General features: G+C 37.0%; 1 protein-coding gene across 2 annotated transcripts in view; it reads right to left on the bottom strand.

Moving 5' to 3' along the window:
- Positions 1-19,163, bottom strand: part of LOC137239429 (proton-associated sugar transporter A-like) — a 672,302-nt gene that overhangs the window by 87,712 nt on the left and 565,427 nt on the right. Inside the window, exon 3 of one of the 2 annotated variants that reach the window (XM_067764741.1) lies at positions 5,834-5,895. The exons of the other annotated variant lie outside the window; for it this stretch is intronic. Within the exon in view, the coding sequence (XP_067620842.1) occupies positions 5,861-5,895 (35 nt within the window). The 3' untranslated portion in view covers positions 5,834-5,860. Of the gene's footprint in view, positions 1-5,833; positions 5,896-19,163 lie in introns of those variants that run through there. 2 annotated transcript variants of the gene reach the window in all.

Raw genomic sequence — 19,163 nt, 5'->3', positions numbered from 1 at the left:
AGTATTCTACAATATTCCGTCTCAACCCTAATGCTTTTACTCAAGATTGAGTTCTAAATTTCACAATTTACATGATATGTTATGTTTCTCTAATGATAAGTATTTTGTAAATATATCAGCTGCATTTTTAGCAGAAGAAACATATTTAATATTAATTTGATTTTTCTCATATAGCTCTCTAATATAATGGTACTTTATATCTATATGTTTGCTTCGCTTTGTGGTTACATGGTTCTTAACAGCAAATTGTGCGCTTTGGTTGTCGCATAATAAAGAAGTTGCATTTCCCACACAATCATTGAAATTCATTTCGCATAATAGGCTACGATGGATTGCTGCCTGGCACATTGCTAAATATTCAGATTCCATGGTACTTAGGGACACTATTGGCTGTTTTTTAGACTCCCATGCGATTAATCCATCACCAAGAAATAATGCGTAGCCACTGTGAGATTTCCTATCTGTCGAATCTGCAGCCCAGTCAGCATCCGTAAAACAAGCGAGGTTTTCTGCATCTGATTTATAAGTTATTATGCCTTTTGGTTTGGCCCTCAGGTATCTAAGCACACGCTTTGCAGCTTGATAATTTTCACTGTGTGAGTGACTATGAAACTGTGCTAACTTAGACACACTATAAGCAATGTCGGGTCTCGATATAGTTGCCAAATAAGTTAACGCGCCAACCAAAGATTTATATTCACTCATATTGTAACCCTTACATGTCGTATCGTTGCATTTTGTTAAAACTGTTCCACTACAATACGGAGTTGATACTCCTTCACAATCGCCCTTATTCCAACGCTTTAGCAATTCGCCTACATATCGGTTTTGATGAATACGAATATCACCGGTAAGACCTGAACGCTCAACTTCGATACCAAGGTAATACTTAATTGGTCCCCGGTCTACCGCTTGTACCTGTTCATTAAGCTTCAATATAATATTACGCATCGTTGTTTGTGTAGAGCAAGCAAAAATAATGTCGTCGACATACACGCTCAAAATATTTATCTCATTATTTTTACGCATAATATAAACGCAGTTGTCTGATTTACATCGCGTAAATCCTATTTTACATAAAACGTTATTAATTTTGTTATTCCAATATCTCCCCGATTGTTTAAGTCCATAGAGCGACTTCTTTAATTTACATACACGTTCAGGGTGTCCCTCATCTTTGAACCCTTCCGGCTGGCTCATGTATAATTCTTCCTTCAATTCCCCGTTTAAATACGCAGTAACGACATAAATATGGTTTACATATAATTTATACTTCGCTGCAAGCGCAAGAATTAGACGAACGGTTGAAAATCTTGAAACTGGTGCATACGTATCATAAAAATATACTCCAGCTTGTTGCGAACACCCTTGAGCTACGAGCCTTGCCTTATATTTTTCGACATTACCGTCGGGATTATATTTCTTAGCGAACACCCATTTGCTACCAATGACGTTTTTATTCACGGGTCGATCAACTAACGTCCACGCATCGTTTTTCAGCAATGAGTTATATTCCGTCTGCATGGCATTTCTCCACTCGTCAGCTTCACTTCCACTTAAAGCTTCGTTAAGGGACTTTGGATTTTCACACAACATGTTGCAAAGCTCAGGTAAATCAGTTACAAGTTTCTTTCGCGGTCTCCCTACTTTACCGTCGCGACATATTCGCGGCCTTCCCCGCTTACGCTTACCCAGAACTATTTCACCATCATCGCTGCTTTCTTCCAAGCCTTCACTCTCCTTGCTTGCTTCTCTAGTAGGTAAATCTGTTGTTTGTTTTGGTTCATCAAAATAACAAGACTGTTGTTCTGTTTCTGATATAATGCTATCGTGTTCTTGGCTTTCGGCACCGCTATCATCATTGCGATTGACCAAACTATTCTCGAAAAATATAATATCTCTTGCTACGATTATTGACCTTGTACTGGCATCATACATTCTATAACCTTTCGTTTGACTCGCATAGCCGACAAATCGCACTTCTGCGCCTTTATTATCAAATTTTTATCTACCAGCTTGCTTTCTAAGCACAACGGCTTTACAACCAAACACTTTAAGATGCTTAATATTGGGTTTTATGCCACGCCAACGCTCATAAGGTATTTTGTCATCTAAAACTTTAGACGGACATCGATTTCGGATATATGCAGCTGTATTTACCGCTTCGGTCCACAAACTATGCGGAAGCTTCGAAGAAGACAGCATGCATCTTGTCATTTCGACAATAGTTCTGTTGACCCTTTCAGAAATTCCGTTTTGCTCAGGCGTGTATGCCACTGTGGTCTCATGTACAATCCCATTTTTGCTACAAAATTCTTCAAAACTCGCGTTTACGTATTCTTTGCCATTATCTGTGCGTATACATTTCAACTTTCGACCTGTTTGCTTTTCCGCTCTTAGCACAAACTCTTTAAAATATTTAAATGCGTCTGACTTTTGTCGTAGAAATCGTATTTCTATATACCTTGAAAAATCATCCACGAACGTAATAAAATATTTAGAACCGCCCTAAGACTGTGTACGCATTGGCCCACAAATGTCGCTGTGAACGACTTTTAAAACATTTGATGTTCGCACATTTGCATACCGTGGAAAAGGCTTTTTGGTTATTTTACATAACGCACACGTCTCGCAATCAAAATCAATACATTTATTAATATCAAGCCTTCTAGCCATACATTTATTCTGCAACAAATTTATGTCTGCTTTATTTAAATGGCCTAACCGCTGATGACATTTTAACAAATCATTATTAGCAGATGCTACGGTATTTACGCTTTCATAACTTTTATTTGCATTTAGTTCTACAACAAAAAGCCCGTTGCTTAAATATGCTTTTAAAATAGTACTGCCTTTGTTATCTTTTAATATTGCATTGTTTTTGGAAAAATATACCGAGTTTTTGTTGCTTATTATTTTGCCCACCGACAAAAAGTTTCATTTTAACTTCGGTACATACAAAACGTTGCGTAGTTCGATTGACGTGTATTTTGAGCGTAATAGAATGACACCAATACCTGTTGCTTGCACGATATCACCTGATGCTATTATGATATTTTGTGAGTAGCTTTTAATTGAGTGAAAGAGATTGTTTTTTTGCACATGTGAGAGGATGCTCCACTGTCCAATATTCACGAATTATTTTTGTTTTCGTTGTTCGCATAAAATGCACTCATGACTGCTGGTTGCTTGCTGTCTAATCTGCATTTAGCTTTTACATGCCCTCTCTTACCGCAACTGAAACATCTAACGTTACTCCCGTTGCGCTTGTAATTGTTGTTGTTGCCTTTCTTGCAGTCACTACTACTGGAATAATCAGCATCGTTGTTCTTGCTCCAATTACCTTTTGTCGACCGTTCTTCGTCTTTCAATTGCTTCTTTACACCAAATACCTTTTCATTGCCTTCATGTTTTTCACCTTGACATTGCTCTTCTTCTAATATCTTTACCTTCAAATTTTGAATTTTCGGCAGCTCGTCTCTACTCTCTATTGCTACAACAAAACTTTCCAATTCTTCTGGTAGACTGCATAGCAATAATATACTTAACAAATCTTCCGGTACAGTTACCCCAATTTCGTTTAAGTTGTCCACTATTGACGAGTATTCATTTAGCTGCATGGAAAATTTCTCTGTCATGTTGAACTTGAACTTGACCAATCTTTTGAAGAGATTCACCTTGCGTGCTGGTCCGTCGGCATTATACAAATTCTTGAGCAAATCCCATGCTGCTGTTGCGGTGTTGCACTTTTCCAAATGTAGGAGCTCCGAAGCCTTTACACTTAAGGTGATTAACGCTAATGCCTTCTGGTCAGCAATTTGCCATTTCGTTTTTACATCAGCTGCAGCACCAGAATCACAAGGCTGTATTATAACATGCCAGTAGTCTTGTGTAATTAAAAGACTTTTCATTTGCACAGCCCATGTTGTATAATTTTCACCGTCTAGCTTTTCAACTTGGCTGTAAAACGCACTCATTTTTACACGATGGAGTTTGTAGGAATTTCTTTGGTATATTAATTTATTTCAAAATTTGTAACGCGTACTTTAAAACGTTTATAAAAATATTTATTTCAACTTCACTCGCGCGCCTGGGCCCAAAACCCTTGTGAGACTTACGCGCAGTTCCGTGTAAAGAAAAGACGACCGTACAATTCAATAGTGTTTAATGAAGTGGGAATAAATAAAATGATTACAAAGTATAATAGCATGTACCTCTTTGTATGTATGTAAGATAGTTACATGAATTAGTACAAAAGGAATGCAGTAAGAGCATAAGGGTTGCATTTAAAAGTATTCTACATTTTGTCGAATACTACAAAAACTAGCCTGAAATGCGAAACTTTTCTTGGGTGGCAGGAATCTTGTGACAAAAGTAGTCACAAAATAAAAATACGCACGAACTTTCGATCATATTCGAAATAACAAATTTTTCGGTCGTAGTCCAAATTACAAGTTTTCGGCCTTAGCACAGAAAGTGGAGTTGCCAGCCACATATAGGCATGTTAGAGGGTCAATATAATTTGACGAACTAACTGAAAATTATTGAAGCGTTCTCCACCCAACCAATATTAATTTTAAAATAAAACATTTTATAAAATTAAAACCAAAAATAACAAAATAAAACCACTCTGGCACGGAGACCTGTCCTTTCCGTCTGGATATAACCTTAAATCTCATAAAGTTAAAATCCGGAACGGTGACTTGGCCTCTTTGTCCAGATGGAAAATAATTTTACAATCGTCGAAATCTGGAACGGAGACATGTCCTCTTCGTCCAGGCTACGAAAAACTCGAAATCCAAGCGAAGTTTATACTAATAAAGGGCGTTGAATTGTAACCCGTTCTTGTTTTCAGCTTATTATGTTGCTTCTTTTCTTCCTACAGCGGCCTCTATTATCGATCAAGTACGGGCGCGATCAGCCAACATATATTTGTTCAAAATAAACAAAAAATTAAATCTAGTTTTTAAGTACTACTGTGCGTGACAGCTGAAGCATGGAATTCCTCCCACAGATGTTGCTTACCGCAAGGGGGCAGGCATGTTTAGGTCAGAACCTAAATATTTATATCTATTTTACACGGCCACTCCAATGCATAATTCATTTAGTTGCACATATGTATTTACATAAATAAACTGTCATGTATTGCTAACACGCATGCATACAACCTCATATTGTCAGTCACACATATAAGCAGCATAACACGGGTAACTGAGTTTTCCATCGGATAACAAATATCCATTGGAAAACCCCCGCACGATCTCCGGTCCGACACAACGGAGATCATTTTCTTGTTTGCTGTTCTGTTTCAACCACGGAGGAAGAAAGTCGCTGCTGCTGTCACGCCACATACCAAAAGTAAAATATTGTACTAAATTAATACAAATAATTATTGTCATTATTACTTATACAAATATTTGACTTTTCATTCCTTTTTCGATATATATACATATATTCTCCGTGCTACCACGCACCGTGCGAGAATATACACCCTATTATGATGCCCACCATAAAGCCCTTCCGGTGGACATTTAGTTAAAAATCACGGTTGCCACACCATATTTTCGTTTGGGATCAAAATTCGTAGAAAAAAGGAACAAGTCTCAAAAAAAAGGACAAACATTTTGTTTTATTTTATTGGTATACAAACAATTCGGCGATTCATAAGAGTGTCGTATTTGTTATAAATATAAAATTTTGGGATGTTTCCATGGTTTCCTATATAAAATTTTACCAAACATTTTGAAGACTTTGCTTTAATTCAAACTGAACACACAAAAATTAAGTGTACTTCATGTTATTATATTTTCACGTTTCTAGGAGTCTATGTCTTTCACGAACCAAACGTTGTTTGTTTTGCTCAAAAAGCTCTTAGTTCCAGCATTACGTTATTGACTGCAATGAAATAAAATGTATAGCACAGCTAGTTTTTAGTAAGGAACGGTTCAAAAATTAGTGTTCTGGTGTTGCCGAACTATGTGGAAAAATAAGTAAATCATAAATGAAACAAAACAAAATTGTTAGTGCTTTATGCTAGTGTATAAAGTGTGTAAACGTATACATTTATATAATGCGTAAGTGAACTGTCAAATTTTATATGAAAAATCATTTACACAATTTGTACAAATTTACGCGCCCATTTCATCGTGTAAACGCGCTAAATTTAAAGGAATGTAACCTTGCAGACATTTCATCAGAAATCTGCAACATCAGCAAGTCATTTACAAGAATATCTTCTTAAAGCCGTTTAAGTTTTGATTTTTCACTTGATCTTGGCATTTTTTAATTTGTGTAATAATCACAATTTCGTTTGAAAATAATACATCAAAAACATTACTAGGTGCGTTTATATAACAGTTTGTGTAAATGGATATAATTTTACAACTTATAAATTTAAATGCTTTAATGAGTCCCCCTAATATCTCTCGGTACGCCTGAATTAAGTGAGTGCCAAGTACACTTAATATAAAACGTTTTAGTTTCATTCCTTTACATAGTTTTCAATTCAATTAATTTGCTGGCCATCGCCACAGTGTTTCGTGTAGAACAAGCTAGCTGGACAAAAACATAGTTCTTGTTCCATGAAAAGTGTAATGAGAAATGAAAGAAAACAAACAAAATAACGGGATTTTTGCTTTTTTTTGATATTTTTGCTCATATATATTGAGTAATTGAAGTAAGAAAGCAGGAGTGGCCGTAAAATGCATTGATTAATTTGCAAAATTCTTGTTGCATATTAAGCTTCATATTTCTTTTAAGTGAACACTTTTATATAATTTTTTTGATGCATTCTAAGCTCGAAGGTAAGTCAAATTTTTTAGTAGTAATTCTTTCGCAATTAGAGTATTTTCAATATATCTAACATTCCGTTATTAAGAAGAAAAGGTATTTTTTCTCTATATTTTTAAATTTAGGGACAAAAAAGTTACATACATCCGCGGACATCCCGGCTAAATTTTACATATGTTATAGTCGCAAGTATTCTCTAATAGTCAAAAAAAAAAAAACCATTGCGAATTCTTTGCACATCTATTTTTAATTTTTTTTTTTTTTGTAGATTTAGTTATCTCTACATATAAAATAGGATGTATGTACGTACCAGCTCCGACGAGATATTTGAACCTTTAAAGCTGATCTACAAACGGCATCCAATTCCCAGGTACAGGGAACAAACACGTAGCCATAAAATATACAAAAATAAACGCGCAAGGTCAACAAGAGCACACCAAAACCAAAAATGCGAAGATCACTGACTTCAACCTGGCATAACCTACCGCACCAGTCACCAAGGCATAAAAACAGATACATACAAAGCAATCATAATGCAGGTATAACCACACAGGAACGCTACTCAAAACAACCCCGTTTGGTAGCATCTACGCCAATACCTGAATGTAATATAAATACTGCACAACTGATAACAAATCAGAACAATCAACGACACTTAAAATGGCAGCACAACAATCATCAACTATTTACCCTGTCGGAAAATCAACAACACAAAGCAGTTTAGTTATAACCGTACCAAGAACGGAGTTTTTTGACATTTGGGTTCAACATTCGAAGGAAACCAGATATAAAGAATTATTGAGTTTTGTTGTACTTAAGTACGATTTTAGCAAAGCATCCGAGTATTCGATAAAAAGTTTAAGCTTACAAATATCGGCATATTCGTCGAAGCTGGATCAAAAGTGGAACACTTCTGGAAGACATAAGGAGCGATTTTTGAATAAAAACTCGGAGTGGCTTTCGGGTCCAGACTTCACATTTACAATAACGGTGGATTCAAAGTTGCCATCAGACCAACCAACCACTTCTTCAGGTAACCCCGGCCCCGGAAGACGAAAGAAGGACTTTGTTAGCTGCAGTGAAAAAACCAAACGGACTTGCAATATAGAAGTCCTGGTGAGTTACTTTATGTGGAAGAAGTATCAAGGCGTATGTCCGGCAACAGAAATGTTGATAACATTATAAAAAATCACAGGAAGCCACTCAAATATCCGGCAAAGAGATGACATGTGAACCAGATGCAAGATGCTTGAGCAATGTAGAAGCAAGTCGACGACTCATGGGTACAAAACGACTCGAAAGTGGAGCATCAAGGCAGGCCATAAGGTTTATCCATCATTTTATAGTCTAAGAAAAGCTAAGGCAGAATGCTATCCAAATGAAATTGATGTGGGTTAAACACGTGCGGAAATTAAAGTCCAGTCCGTATTAGATAAAACTGTTGAGCGTTTAGTTTTAGCAAATCAAGAAGTTTTTGTTAGTTTATTACCTACAAACTTGAGTATACTTTAATCAGCAAGAGGGGTTGCGATGGAAGCTCTGGCCATAGCACATATAATCAACAGTTTACATGCAGTTCTGACCCTGATGAGCTTTTGTTTATATTTTCTTTCGTTCCTCTTCAATTACAGGATGAAAAAGGTAACATTGTTTGGCAGAATCCTCGACCTTCTTCTACCATGTATTGTCGTCCAATTAAATTTTTTTTTCTAAAGAAACAAAAGATTTTATTGTTTATGAAACGAACAAAGTTTTAGAGGAGATAAATGCGTTGTTCCCAACAAAGCACATGTTCGAAGAATACGAAGTTTCCGTAAATCACAATGTGCTTCGAACAATGATTAACGGAAAAGTTTGCAATGCTTTGACTGAAAATTCTTCCGCACAAAATTGTTATATTTGTGGTGCCACTCCAAAAGATATGAATAAGGAGTTACGGGACTTTACGCCTAACCGAGATAATCTTGGTTTTGGTTTGTCTACTCTCCATGCATGGATAAGATGTTTTGAATGTTTGCTTCACATAAGTTATCGCCTCGAAGTAAAAAAATGGCAGCTTAGGAATAAGGCAGATAAAGAGAGTGTAAGCCTACGTTCCAACGAAATCCATATAAAATTTAAAAGTGTACTTGGATTGATAGTAGATAAACCAAAACCAGGTTTCGGCATTACCAATGACGGCAACACTGCTCGCAAGTTTTTCGAAAATTCTGAAGCTAGTGCTGAGATTACGGGATTGGATGTAACGCTCATCAAAAGATTCGACACTCCCCTTCGCGCATTAGCATCTGGGTACAATATAAATATCCAAAGATGTGAAAAATTTGCGGTCGAGACTAAAAAACTATACATAGATCTCTATCCATGGTTTAATATGCCTGTTACAGTTCATAAAATCTTAGTGCATAGTACTGATATTACAAAATTAGCAATTTTACCTATTGGTCCACTTTCTGAGGAAGCACAGGAAGCCCTTAACAAAGATTTGAGACGATTCAGAGATGATAACACACAAAAGCAATCGCGTGAAGCCACGAATAGAGATCTTATGAATATGTTGCTTATAACATAGGATCCTTTAGTTAACAGTTTTAGGGAGATACCTAAGAAAAAATTTAAAAGTCTGACTTCAGAAGTCTTAAATTTACTGTCCCCCGATAATGTTGAGGAGTCAATAAATACCCCAGTTGTTTCAAGCTTTCACAATAGTGTTGCTGATACTCATGACTATTCCACAAGTGACTCATCGAATGAAAGTGATGATAGCGAATAATAACATAATTATAAAAGATAACCAACCTACCCTATAACTTTTTGTTGGATCAGGTTTTATTTAATTTAAATCTATTTTCTTTTCTACTTTGTACGATACTTTACTTTTAAGTTTAATTAATTTAATTATTTACATTGTTATTATTATTATTGTAATTCACTTTTACATTCCTGACTGGTACTACAAAATAATTTTGTAAAAATTTTAGTGCCAGGATAAATACTCAAATAAAAACAAAATATGTATGTACACATGTACAGTCACTCACATAAATAAGTAAACACACCTTTTGGACAATTCTTACAATTTTCGCTTTCGCAAATTTATTTTAACTAATTTTAACCATAAGAAAATTTGTCACGATTATAACAAAAACTAAATTATATAAAAAAAAAGTTTGAAAAACCCGACGAATTTTCATAAAAAATTTTAATTTTTTTTTCGAATTTTTTAGAGTATTGAGATTTGTAGTCCATTCAATTTAAGTACAATAAAGTAATTTTCTTAAGTCCTTTAAATTTTTTTGGATCTATGTCACTTATTCACATGAGTTACTGTGTATGAAATAAGCAAATGTATGTATATGAAGTAAAATTTTGGAAAAAAATAAAAAAAGGACATATGGCTGCAAAAAATGACGTAGTTGTAATAAATGACTGCATATAAAACGAAAAATCTCATAAAATAATTTTGTCCAGCTAGCTTGTTCTACACGAAACACTGTGCATCGTAATGGCTTCATCAGTGGCAAGCCCTTCCAAATTTCTTAGAGGCACAGGTGCATTTGAAATACATATGTACTTTTAGCTATACTTGTGACAAGAATCTTTCTCTAAGGCCCTGTTTTTCAGTACAAGTTCAACTCAGTTTGTCAGTTAAACTACGCTTACACTTATTCTGCAGTTTTTCAGTCTACTTTAATTGAAGTTTAAGCTGAACTTAAGCGGCCGATCTGGCAGGGTTAAACACTAGTTAACCTATTGGTGATTTTCGTTCGTTCGAAATGCCGTTGAATATACCCAACAAGCATTTCGGTTTGAGTACCATTAGAGCTCATGTTGATAACTAAGCATACATCTAAAATCTCAAGAGTTGTTTCGAAACAGTGGCTCAACTCGAGAATCATACCGTACTCCGCAAAAGAGGGGGTTTTTTATAAAGCAAATAATCCTATTACTTAAGTTAAAAAAATTTAATTAACAAATTGTGGTTCCCTAACCGGACTCAAATGTAAGATTCCATACTACAGTATTTTCACCAAAATAAAAAGAAATATATATAATTTAAAAAATAACTAAATGTGTCACTTTAACCTCCGAAGAGATTTTAGGCCGAGCTTCTCTTCCAATTTGCGTCGTGCTCCTTTTAATTTTTCGTACAAATTGGCGGGACGGGACCATGAAAAGAAAAAAGTTATTCTGCAATAGTGCGTAGGAATTTTGAGTGTACATTGGCTATCAAGAAAACTAACGAAGGTTTTATAAGTAAGTTTTCTTGTTCACAGTTTTTCTTTACAGAATCAGAATTTCATAGTTTACACAATTTTTTGTGTACTCTTTAAAACTCACAGATAGTGAATAGGGCCTCTGGTGTTTATTTCTCAAAACAAACAGCTGTTGCTTTTGGTGGTACCACCTTGAAGATTTTTTTCAACTCCACCTCAACTCAATATGCAATATAGGATATCAACTGGAGAAATGTGTTGAATGTTCATTTGAGAACTGTACATTTCCCAAAATCTTTCGAAATTAGGATATTAATTGGAAAATATTAATGAAAATGGAGATCAACTCGAAAACTTTTAATTTTACAAAATGTCTCAAATATTGAATAGTGATTGGAGAATGAAGTTGAATATCAACTCGAGAACTATATGGTTTAAGAAGAACTATATATATTGTAACGAATTTGCTGCAAATCCTCTTATTTGCCCTTTTGCTAGGTTCGTATCGCTAAGCTGTTGAATAAATAACTCCAATATTGAATAATGGAAAAATGGCCTTTATTAAAATACTTCACAATAACACTCAAACTGTGCAACGAATAGCTTAATAACCAAACTGATAGCTTAAATGAACTGACTTTCAAAATAATACTGCTATTGCTCGCTAGATATCGTCTTAGTCGTAACTGCTTGACAACTCAAATCAAACTGAATTCCAGCGCCTCTACATCTGTCGCCTTTTATACTCTTTGATTTTAACATTCGCATCTTCTAGGCGCTTCTAGAATCTACTAGTGCAACAGCTCTTAAACTTCTCAGCTGTAACTACAATTGCACAATTTTATACATCTTCTAGGCGCTTCCAGAATCTACTAGTCCAGTAGCTCTCAAATTTCTCAGCTGTAACTACAATTGCACAATTTTATAGTTTTTCTCATTGCATATAGGAGTATCTCAGATATATGCATGTGTTTGCGCGTTGACTCTCCGCTGCTCGTATTCGTACATGGTACATATGTGTAGACGCAATTATTTATTCGTTTATGTAGATACATAATGATTGAATTATTGATGTGAATGTTTGTAGTTTACAGTCTCTCGCGCACACATAGGCGTATAAGTAAATGCATCTGTGTGTGACATCTCTCAGCTGCCTTATATATGTGTATACATGATTTGATTATTGACGTAAATATCGCTTAGCATGGCCTTAGCATCGCCTTAGTGATGGTATAGCTTAGTGATGCTAATATCCGTGACACTGCCCTCCACCTAAGTCTGATCGTCCCGATCAGACAAATCTCTCGATCTAAACGCTGCTAGCATCGCCAAATGTACCACTCTTCTACTCCGTGGTTTCTCAATGCTTTGTATGCGGTAGATGGTATCACTGATCTTTTTCATAACCTTGTACGGGCCTTCCCAACTGCACCGAAATTTGGATGCAACACCTTTCTGCCGGTGAGGGTTGTATAACCGTACCAAATATCCCGCCAAGAAACCTTTCGAATTATTGTTCTCATGGTACCTGTGTTTCATCGTACTACTCAATACCCTGATTCGTTCCTTCACACTCTGTTGTTTGGCCGATGAACTACTTCGTAGAACTTGCGCTGGACGGATTTGCTTTTCATAATCAGTATCGTTCCCACGTTTCCCCACAGTAGTGCGCTCTGGCTTGAAACTACCCTCGCATTCTTCCTCGGAAATTCGTTGCTTCGTTTTCCTGCGTCTTTTAGGTTTTGTCAATGCCAGTGTTTCTCTCACAGGTACTTTTGATTTTGATTTATTTGGCCCATTCGATCTATCAACCTTTGCCTTTGACTTTCGTGGTCTTTTTCGAGTCTTTTCCACCAGTACCCGATTAATGCTGAACCCTTTTCCCAAACTAAAGTTAAGTGGTATGTCCTGGTTCTTATAGCGCATAATTTTTCTCCGCATATCGATCCTGATGTCATGGTCAACCAAGAAGTCCACTCCCAATATGACTTCATCAACGATATCTGCCACAACGAATTTGTGTAGAACCATGACTTTTCCAATTAATACCTCACACACCACTTCGCCTTGGACTTGATTATACTCGCCTGTGACCGTACGCAACCTTGCTCCAGGTAATGTCTTTACTGTCCTTTTTGTTGACTAAATCCGCTCGAATGATGGAATGAGATGCACCCGTATCTACAGTCAGTAAACGTTCCTTTCCGTCCACATATCCTCCAACAGTAAGATTGCTCGATCTTCTTCCAATCTGCGAGATAGAGATTATGGGGCATTGAATTGCGGGAGCCAGCTGTCGCCCCTTGCGGCTGACTCGATTTAGTTTAACGATTGAGTGGTCTTGGAGATTTGCTCATCACCTTCTGCTCTGCGTTTACGACCACCCACATTGTTGGAGCTATTGGGACCGCTGCTGCAATGTTGTGCAATATGACCTGGGTTGCAGCACTTGAAACATTTAATAACTCCGGCATTTTTCTGTTGTGTTCCCTTCAGTGCTTCCAAAATTGTGTCTACACAATCTGGTGTTCCCACTTCCACACGATGAGCTTTGTATGCTGGTTTACTCAATAGTGAGGCCATTTCCTGAGTCAATGCATGTGATACCGTTTCAGCAAATGTCAGCTTTGGGTTTGCGTATGTAGCTCGCTTCGTTTCCACGTCCCTATGCCATTTATGAAACTCTGGATATTTACCCTTTCAGTGTATTCCAGTGTATTCCGCATTTGCAAGATGAGCCAATCTTTCAACATCTGAAGCAAACTCCTGCAATGTCTCATTTGCTTTTTGGTAGCGGTTTTGCAACTCAAATTGGAATATCTGTTTTCTATGCTTGCTTCAATAACGTCGTTCTACAGCAGCCATCAATGCTTCATAATTGTTCCGCTCTCCTTCGGGAATCGTCTGTAGGATTTCCGCTGCTGGCCCCTTCAATGCCACGAACAGTGCAGCAACTTTATCTTCCGCATTCCAGTTGTTCACTGTTGCGGTCTTCTCAAACTGTAGCTTGAAGACCTGGAAAGGAACAGAACCGTCAAAAGATGGAGTTTTTATCTTCGTATTACTCGCTGAAGCAGCCGGCCGATTAAGTTGCAATTCCTGTATACGACCTCTCAACGCATCCACCTCTGCCTTGAATTTTTCTTCAAACTGCATTATTTTTTCGTCCATGCGCGCTTCGAGTTTTGATGATATACGCGCCTCTTGTGCTTCTAGTTGTACTGTTATGCGTGTCTCTTGTTCTTTCAGTTTGGTTGCCATATATGTCTTTTGTTCTTCCAGCTGTGATGACATATTTGCGGATATTTGTGATGACATTTCTGTTGCCTCTTGTGCTTCCATCTTGGATGTTAAACGTGTCTCCTGCGATTCTAGTTGTGATGCCATATATGTCTTCTGCTCTTCCAGTTGAGATGACACTGTCGATGTTTGAGCAGATATTGCAGCTAAAATCATGTTCAAGTCTGTGCTGGTAACCGCCTGCGATGTTTCGTTTTTCTCATCAATTTTTGTTGTCTCCTCGCCATCAAGATGAAAGACATACTCTTCCACATCAATTCCTTCTGCTTCTATTGCCTCTCGTAGCCGTGCCTGAAGTTCAAGTTTAACGCCGCTTGTATTCAATCCACGGCTCTCCAACTCCTTCTTTAGTTGCTGGATCTTCAATTCACTGAACTTTGCCATGTCCTTGTTGTCCTCTGGAATTTATTCAACAATTCCTCTTCTGACACCAATTGTAACGAATTTGCTGCAAATCCTCTTATTTGCCCTTTTGCTAGGTTCGTATCGCTAAACTGTTGAATAAATAACTCCAATATTGAATAATGGAAAAATGGCCTTTATTAAAATACTCCACAATAACACTCAAACTGTGCAACGAATAGCTTAATAACCAAACTGATAGCATAAATGAAACTGACTTTCAAAATAATACTGCTATTGCTCGCTAGATATCGTCTTAGTTGTAACTGCTTGACAACTCAAATCAAACTGAATTCCAGCGCCTCTACATCTGTCGCCTTTTATACTCTTTGATCTTAACATTCGCATCTTCTAGGCGCTTCTAGAATCTACTAGTCCAGCAGCTCTAAAACTTCTCAGCTGTAACTACAATTGCACAATTTTATACATCTTCTAGGCGCTTCCAGAGTCTACTAGCCCTGTAGCTCTCAAACTTCTCAGCTGTAACTACAATTGCACAATTTTATAGTTTTTCTTATTGCATACTTATAGGAGTATCTCAAATATATGCATGTGTTTGCGCGTTGACTCTCCGCTGCTCGTATTCGTACATGGTACATATGTGTAGACGCAATTATTTATTCGTTTATGTAGATACATAATTATTGAATTATTGATGTGATGTTTGTAGTTTACAGTCTCTCGCGCACACATAGGCGTATAAGTAAATACATCTGTGTGTGACATCTCTCGGCTGCCTTATGTATGTGTATACATGATTTGATTATTGACGTAAATATCGCTTAGCATGGCCTTAGCATCGCCTTAGTGATAGTATAGCTTAGTGATGCTAATATCCGTGACAATATAATTTCGCTGGAGAGTTTCTTTCCATGTTGTTGGGTCTAGATAATAAAAAAACCAATGTTGCCACAAAAAAAGCATACCCCAAAAGGCGACCTTAAGCTGTCACTGAAAACTACTCAGTACTTTAACTGGAGTTTAAATTTACCTAGAATTTAAGCAAACTTAGTTTAAGCTTAGCTTCACCAACTACTGAAAAACCGGGCCTAAACGTTTGATAACCAATCAAAATATCTAGTAATTATTATTTTGATTATTATTATTATACTCAGTTGAGCAGAGCTCACAGAGTATATTAACTTTGATTGGACAACGGTTGGTTGTACAGGTATAAAGGAATCGAGATGGATATAGACTTCCATATATCAAAATCATCAGTATCGAAAAAAAATTTGATTGAGCCATGTCCGTCCGTCCGTCCGTTAACACGATAACTTGAGTAAATTTTGAGGTATCTTTGACGAAATTTGGTATGTAGGTTCCTGGGCACTCATCTCAGATCGCTATTTAAAATGAACGATATCGGACTATAACCACGCCCACTTTTTCGATATCGAAAATTTCGAAAAATCGAAAAAGTCCGATAATTCATTACCAAAGACGGATAAAGCGATGAAACTTGTTAGGTGGGTTGAACTTATGACGCAGAATAGAAAATAAGTAAAATTTTGGACAACGGGCGTGGCTGCGCCCACCCATTAGAAGTTTTGCAAGCTGTAATTTGGCAGTCGTTGAAGATATCATGATGAAATTCGGCAGGAACGTTACTTGTATTACTATATGTATGCTTTATAAAAATTAGCAAAATCGGAGAACGACCACGACCAAATTTTTTTAAGTGAAATTTTTACAAAAAATTTTATATCTTTACAGTATATAAGTAAATTATGTCAACATTCAACTCCAGTAATGATATGGTGCAACAAAATACAAAAACAAAAGAAAATTTCAAAATGGGCGTGGCTCCGCCCTTTTTCATTTGATTTGTCTAGGATACATTTAATGCCATAAGTCGAACAAATATTTACCCATCCTTGTGAAATTTGGCAGTCGCTTAGATTCTAGGACGATAACTGTTTTCTGTGAAAAAGGGCGAAATCGGTTGAAGCCACGCCCAGTTTTTATACACAGGAGATCGTCTGTCCTTCCGCTCGGCCCTTAACACGATAACTTGGGCAAAAATTGATATATCTTTACTAAACTCTGTTCACATAATTATCTGAATATACTTTGTATTGGTATAAAAAATGGCCGAAATCTGACTATGACCACGCCCACTTTTTCGATTTCGAAAATTACGAAAAATGAAAAAATGCCATAATTCTATACCAAATACGAAAAAAGGGATGAAACATGGTAATTTCATTGGTTTATTGACGTAAAATATAACTTTAGAAAAAAACTTTGTAAAATGGGTGTGACAACTACCATATTAAGTAGAAGAAAATGAAAAAGTTTTGCAGGGCGAAATCGAAAGCCCTTGGAATCATTGCAGGAATACTGTTCGTGGTATTACATATAAAAATAAATTAGCGGTACCCGACAGATGATGTTCTGGGTCACCCTGGTCCACATTTTGGTCGAAATCTCGAAAACGCCTTCACATATACAACTACCACCACTCCCTTTTAAAATCGTTATTAATACCTTTAATTTGACACCCATATTGCACAAACACATTATAGAGTCAACCCTGGTCCACCTTTATGGCGATATATCGAAAAGGCGTCCACCTATAGAACTAAGGCCCACTCAATTTTAAAATACTCATTATCACCTTTCGTTTGATACTCATAATGTACAAACGCATTCTAGAGTCAACCCTGGTCCACCTTTATAACGATATCCCGAAAAGGCATCCACCTATAGAACTAAGGCCCACTCCCTTTTAAAATACTCATTAACATCTTTCATTTGATACCCATATCGTACAAAGAAATTCAGGAGCGCCCCTGGTCCACCTTTATATCGATATTTCGAAAAGGCGTCCACCCATAGAACTAAGGCCCACTCCATTTTAAAATCCCCATTAACACCTTTCGTTTGATACCCATATTGTATAGACGCATTCTAGAGTCATCCCTGGTCCACCTTTATGGCGATATCTCGAAAAGGCGTACACCTATAAAACTAAGGCCCACTCCCTTTTAAAATACTCATTAACACCTTTCATTTGATACCCATATCGTACAAACAAATTCTAGAGTCACCCCTGGTCCACCTTTATATCGATATTTCGAAAAGGCTTCACCCATAGAACTAAGGCCCACTCCCTTTTAAAATACTCATTAACACCTTTCGTTTGATACCCATATTGTATAAACGCATTTTAGAGTCATCCCTGGTCCACCTCTATGGCGATATCTCGAAAAGGCGTCCACCTATAGAACTAAGGCCCACTCCCTTTTAAAAAACTCATTAACACCTTTCATTTGATACCCATATCGTACAAACAAATTCTAGAGTCCCCCCCTGGTCCACCTTTATATCGATATTTCGAAAAGGCGTCCACCCATAGAACTAAGGCTCACTCCCTTTTAAAATACTCATTAACACCTTTCACCCCTGGTCCACCTTTATATCGATATTTCGAAAAGGCGTCCACACATAGAACTAAGGCCCTCTCCCTTTTAAAATAATCATTAACACCTTTCGTTTGATACCCATATTGTATAAACGCATTCTAGAGTCATCCCTTGTCCACCTTTATGGCGATATCTCGAAAAGGCGTCCAACTATAAAACTAAGGCCCACTCCCTTCTAAAATACTAATTAACACCTTTCATTTGATACCCATGTCGTACAAACAAATTCTAGAGTCACCCCTGGTCCACCTTTATGGCGATATCTCGAAAAGGCGTCCACCTATAGAACTAAGGCCCAATCCCTTTTAAAATATTCATTAACACCTTTCATTTGATACTCATATCGTACAAACAACTTCTAGTGTGACCCCTGGTCCACCTTTATGGCGATATCTCGAAAAGTCGTCCACCTATAGAGCTAAGGCCCACGCCCTTTTAAAATATTCATTAACACCTTTCATTTGATAACCATATAGTACAAACAAATTCTAGTGTGACCCCTGGTCCACCTTTATGGCAATATCTCGAAAAGGCGTCCACCCATAGAACTAAGGCCCACTCCCTTTTAAAATACTCATTAACACCTTTCATTTGATACCCATGTCGTACAAACAAATTCTAGAGTCACCCCTGGTCCACCTTTATGGCGATATCTCGAAAAGGCGTCCACCCATAGAACTAAGGTCCACTCCCTTTTAAAATACTCATTAACACCTTTCATTTGATACACATATCGTACAAACAAATTCTAGTGTGACCCCTGGTCCACCTTTATGGCGATATCTCGAAAAGGCGTCCACCCATAGAACTAAGGCCCACTCCCTTTTAAAATACTCATTAACACCTTTCATTTGATACACATATCGTACAAACAAATTCTAGTGTGACCCCTGGTCCACCTTTATGGCGATATCTCGAAAAGGAGTCCACCCATAGAACTAAGGCCCACTCCCTTTTAAAATACTCATTAACACCTTTCATTTGATACCCATATCGTACAAACAAATTCTAGATTCACCCCTGGTCC

Source organism: Eurosta solidaginis, chromosome 1, assembly GCF_040869045.1.
Source record: "Eurosta solidaginis isolate ZX-2024a chromosome 1, ASM4086904v1, whole genome shotgun sequence".
Lineage (NCBI taxonomy): Eukaryota > Metazoa > Arthropoda > Insecta > Diptera > Tephritidae > Eurosta > Eurosta solidaginis.
The sequence above is the reverse complement of the archived record's forward strand: the minus strand, read 5'-3'. Positions and strand labels throughout refer to the sequence as shown.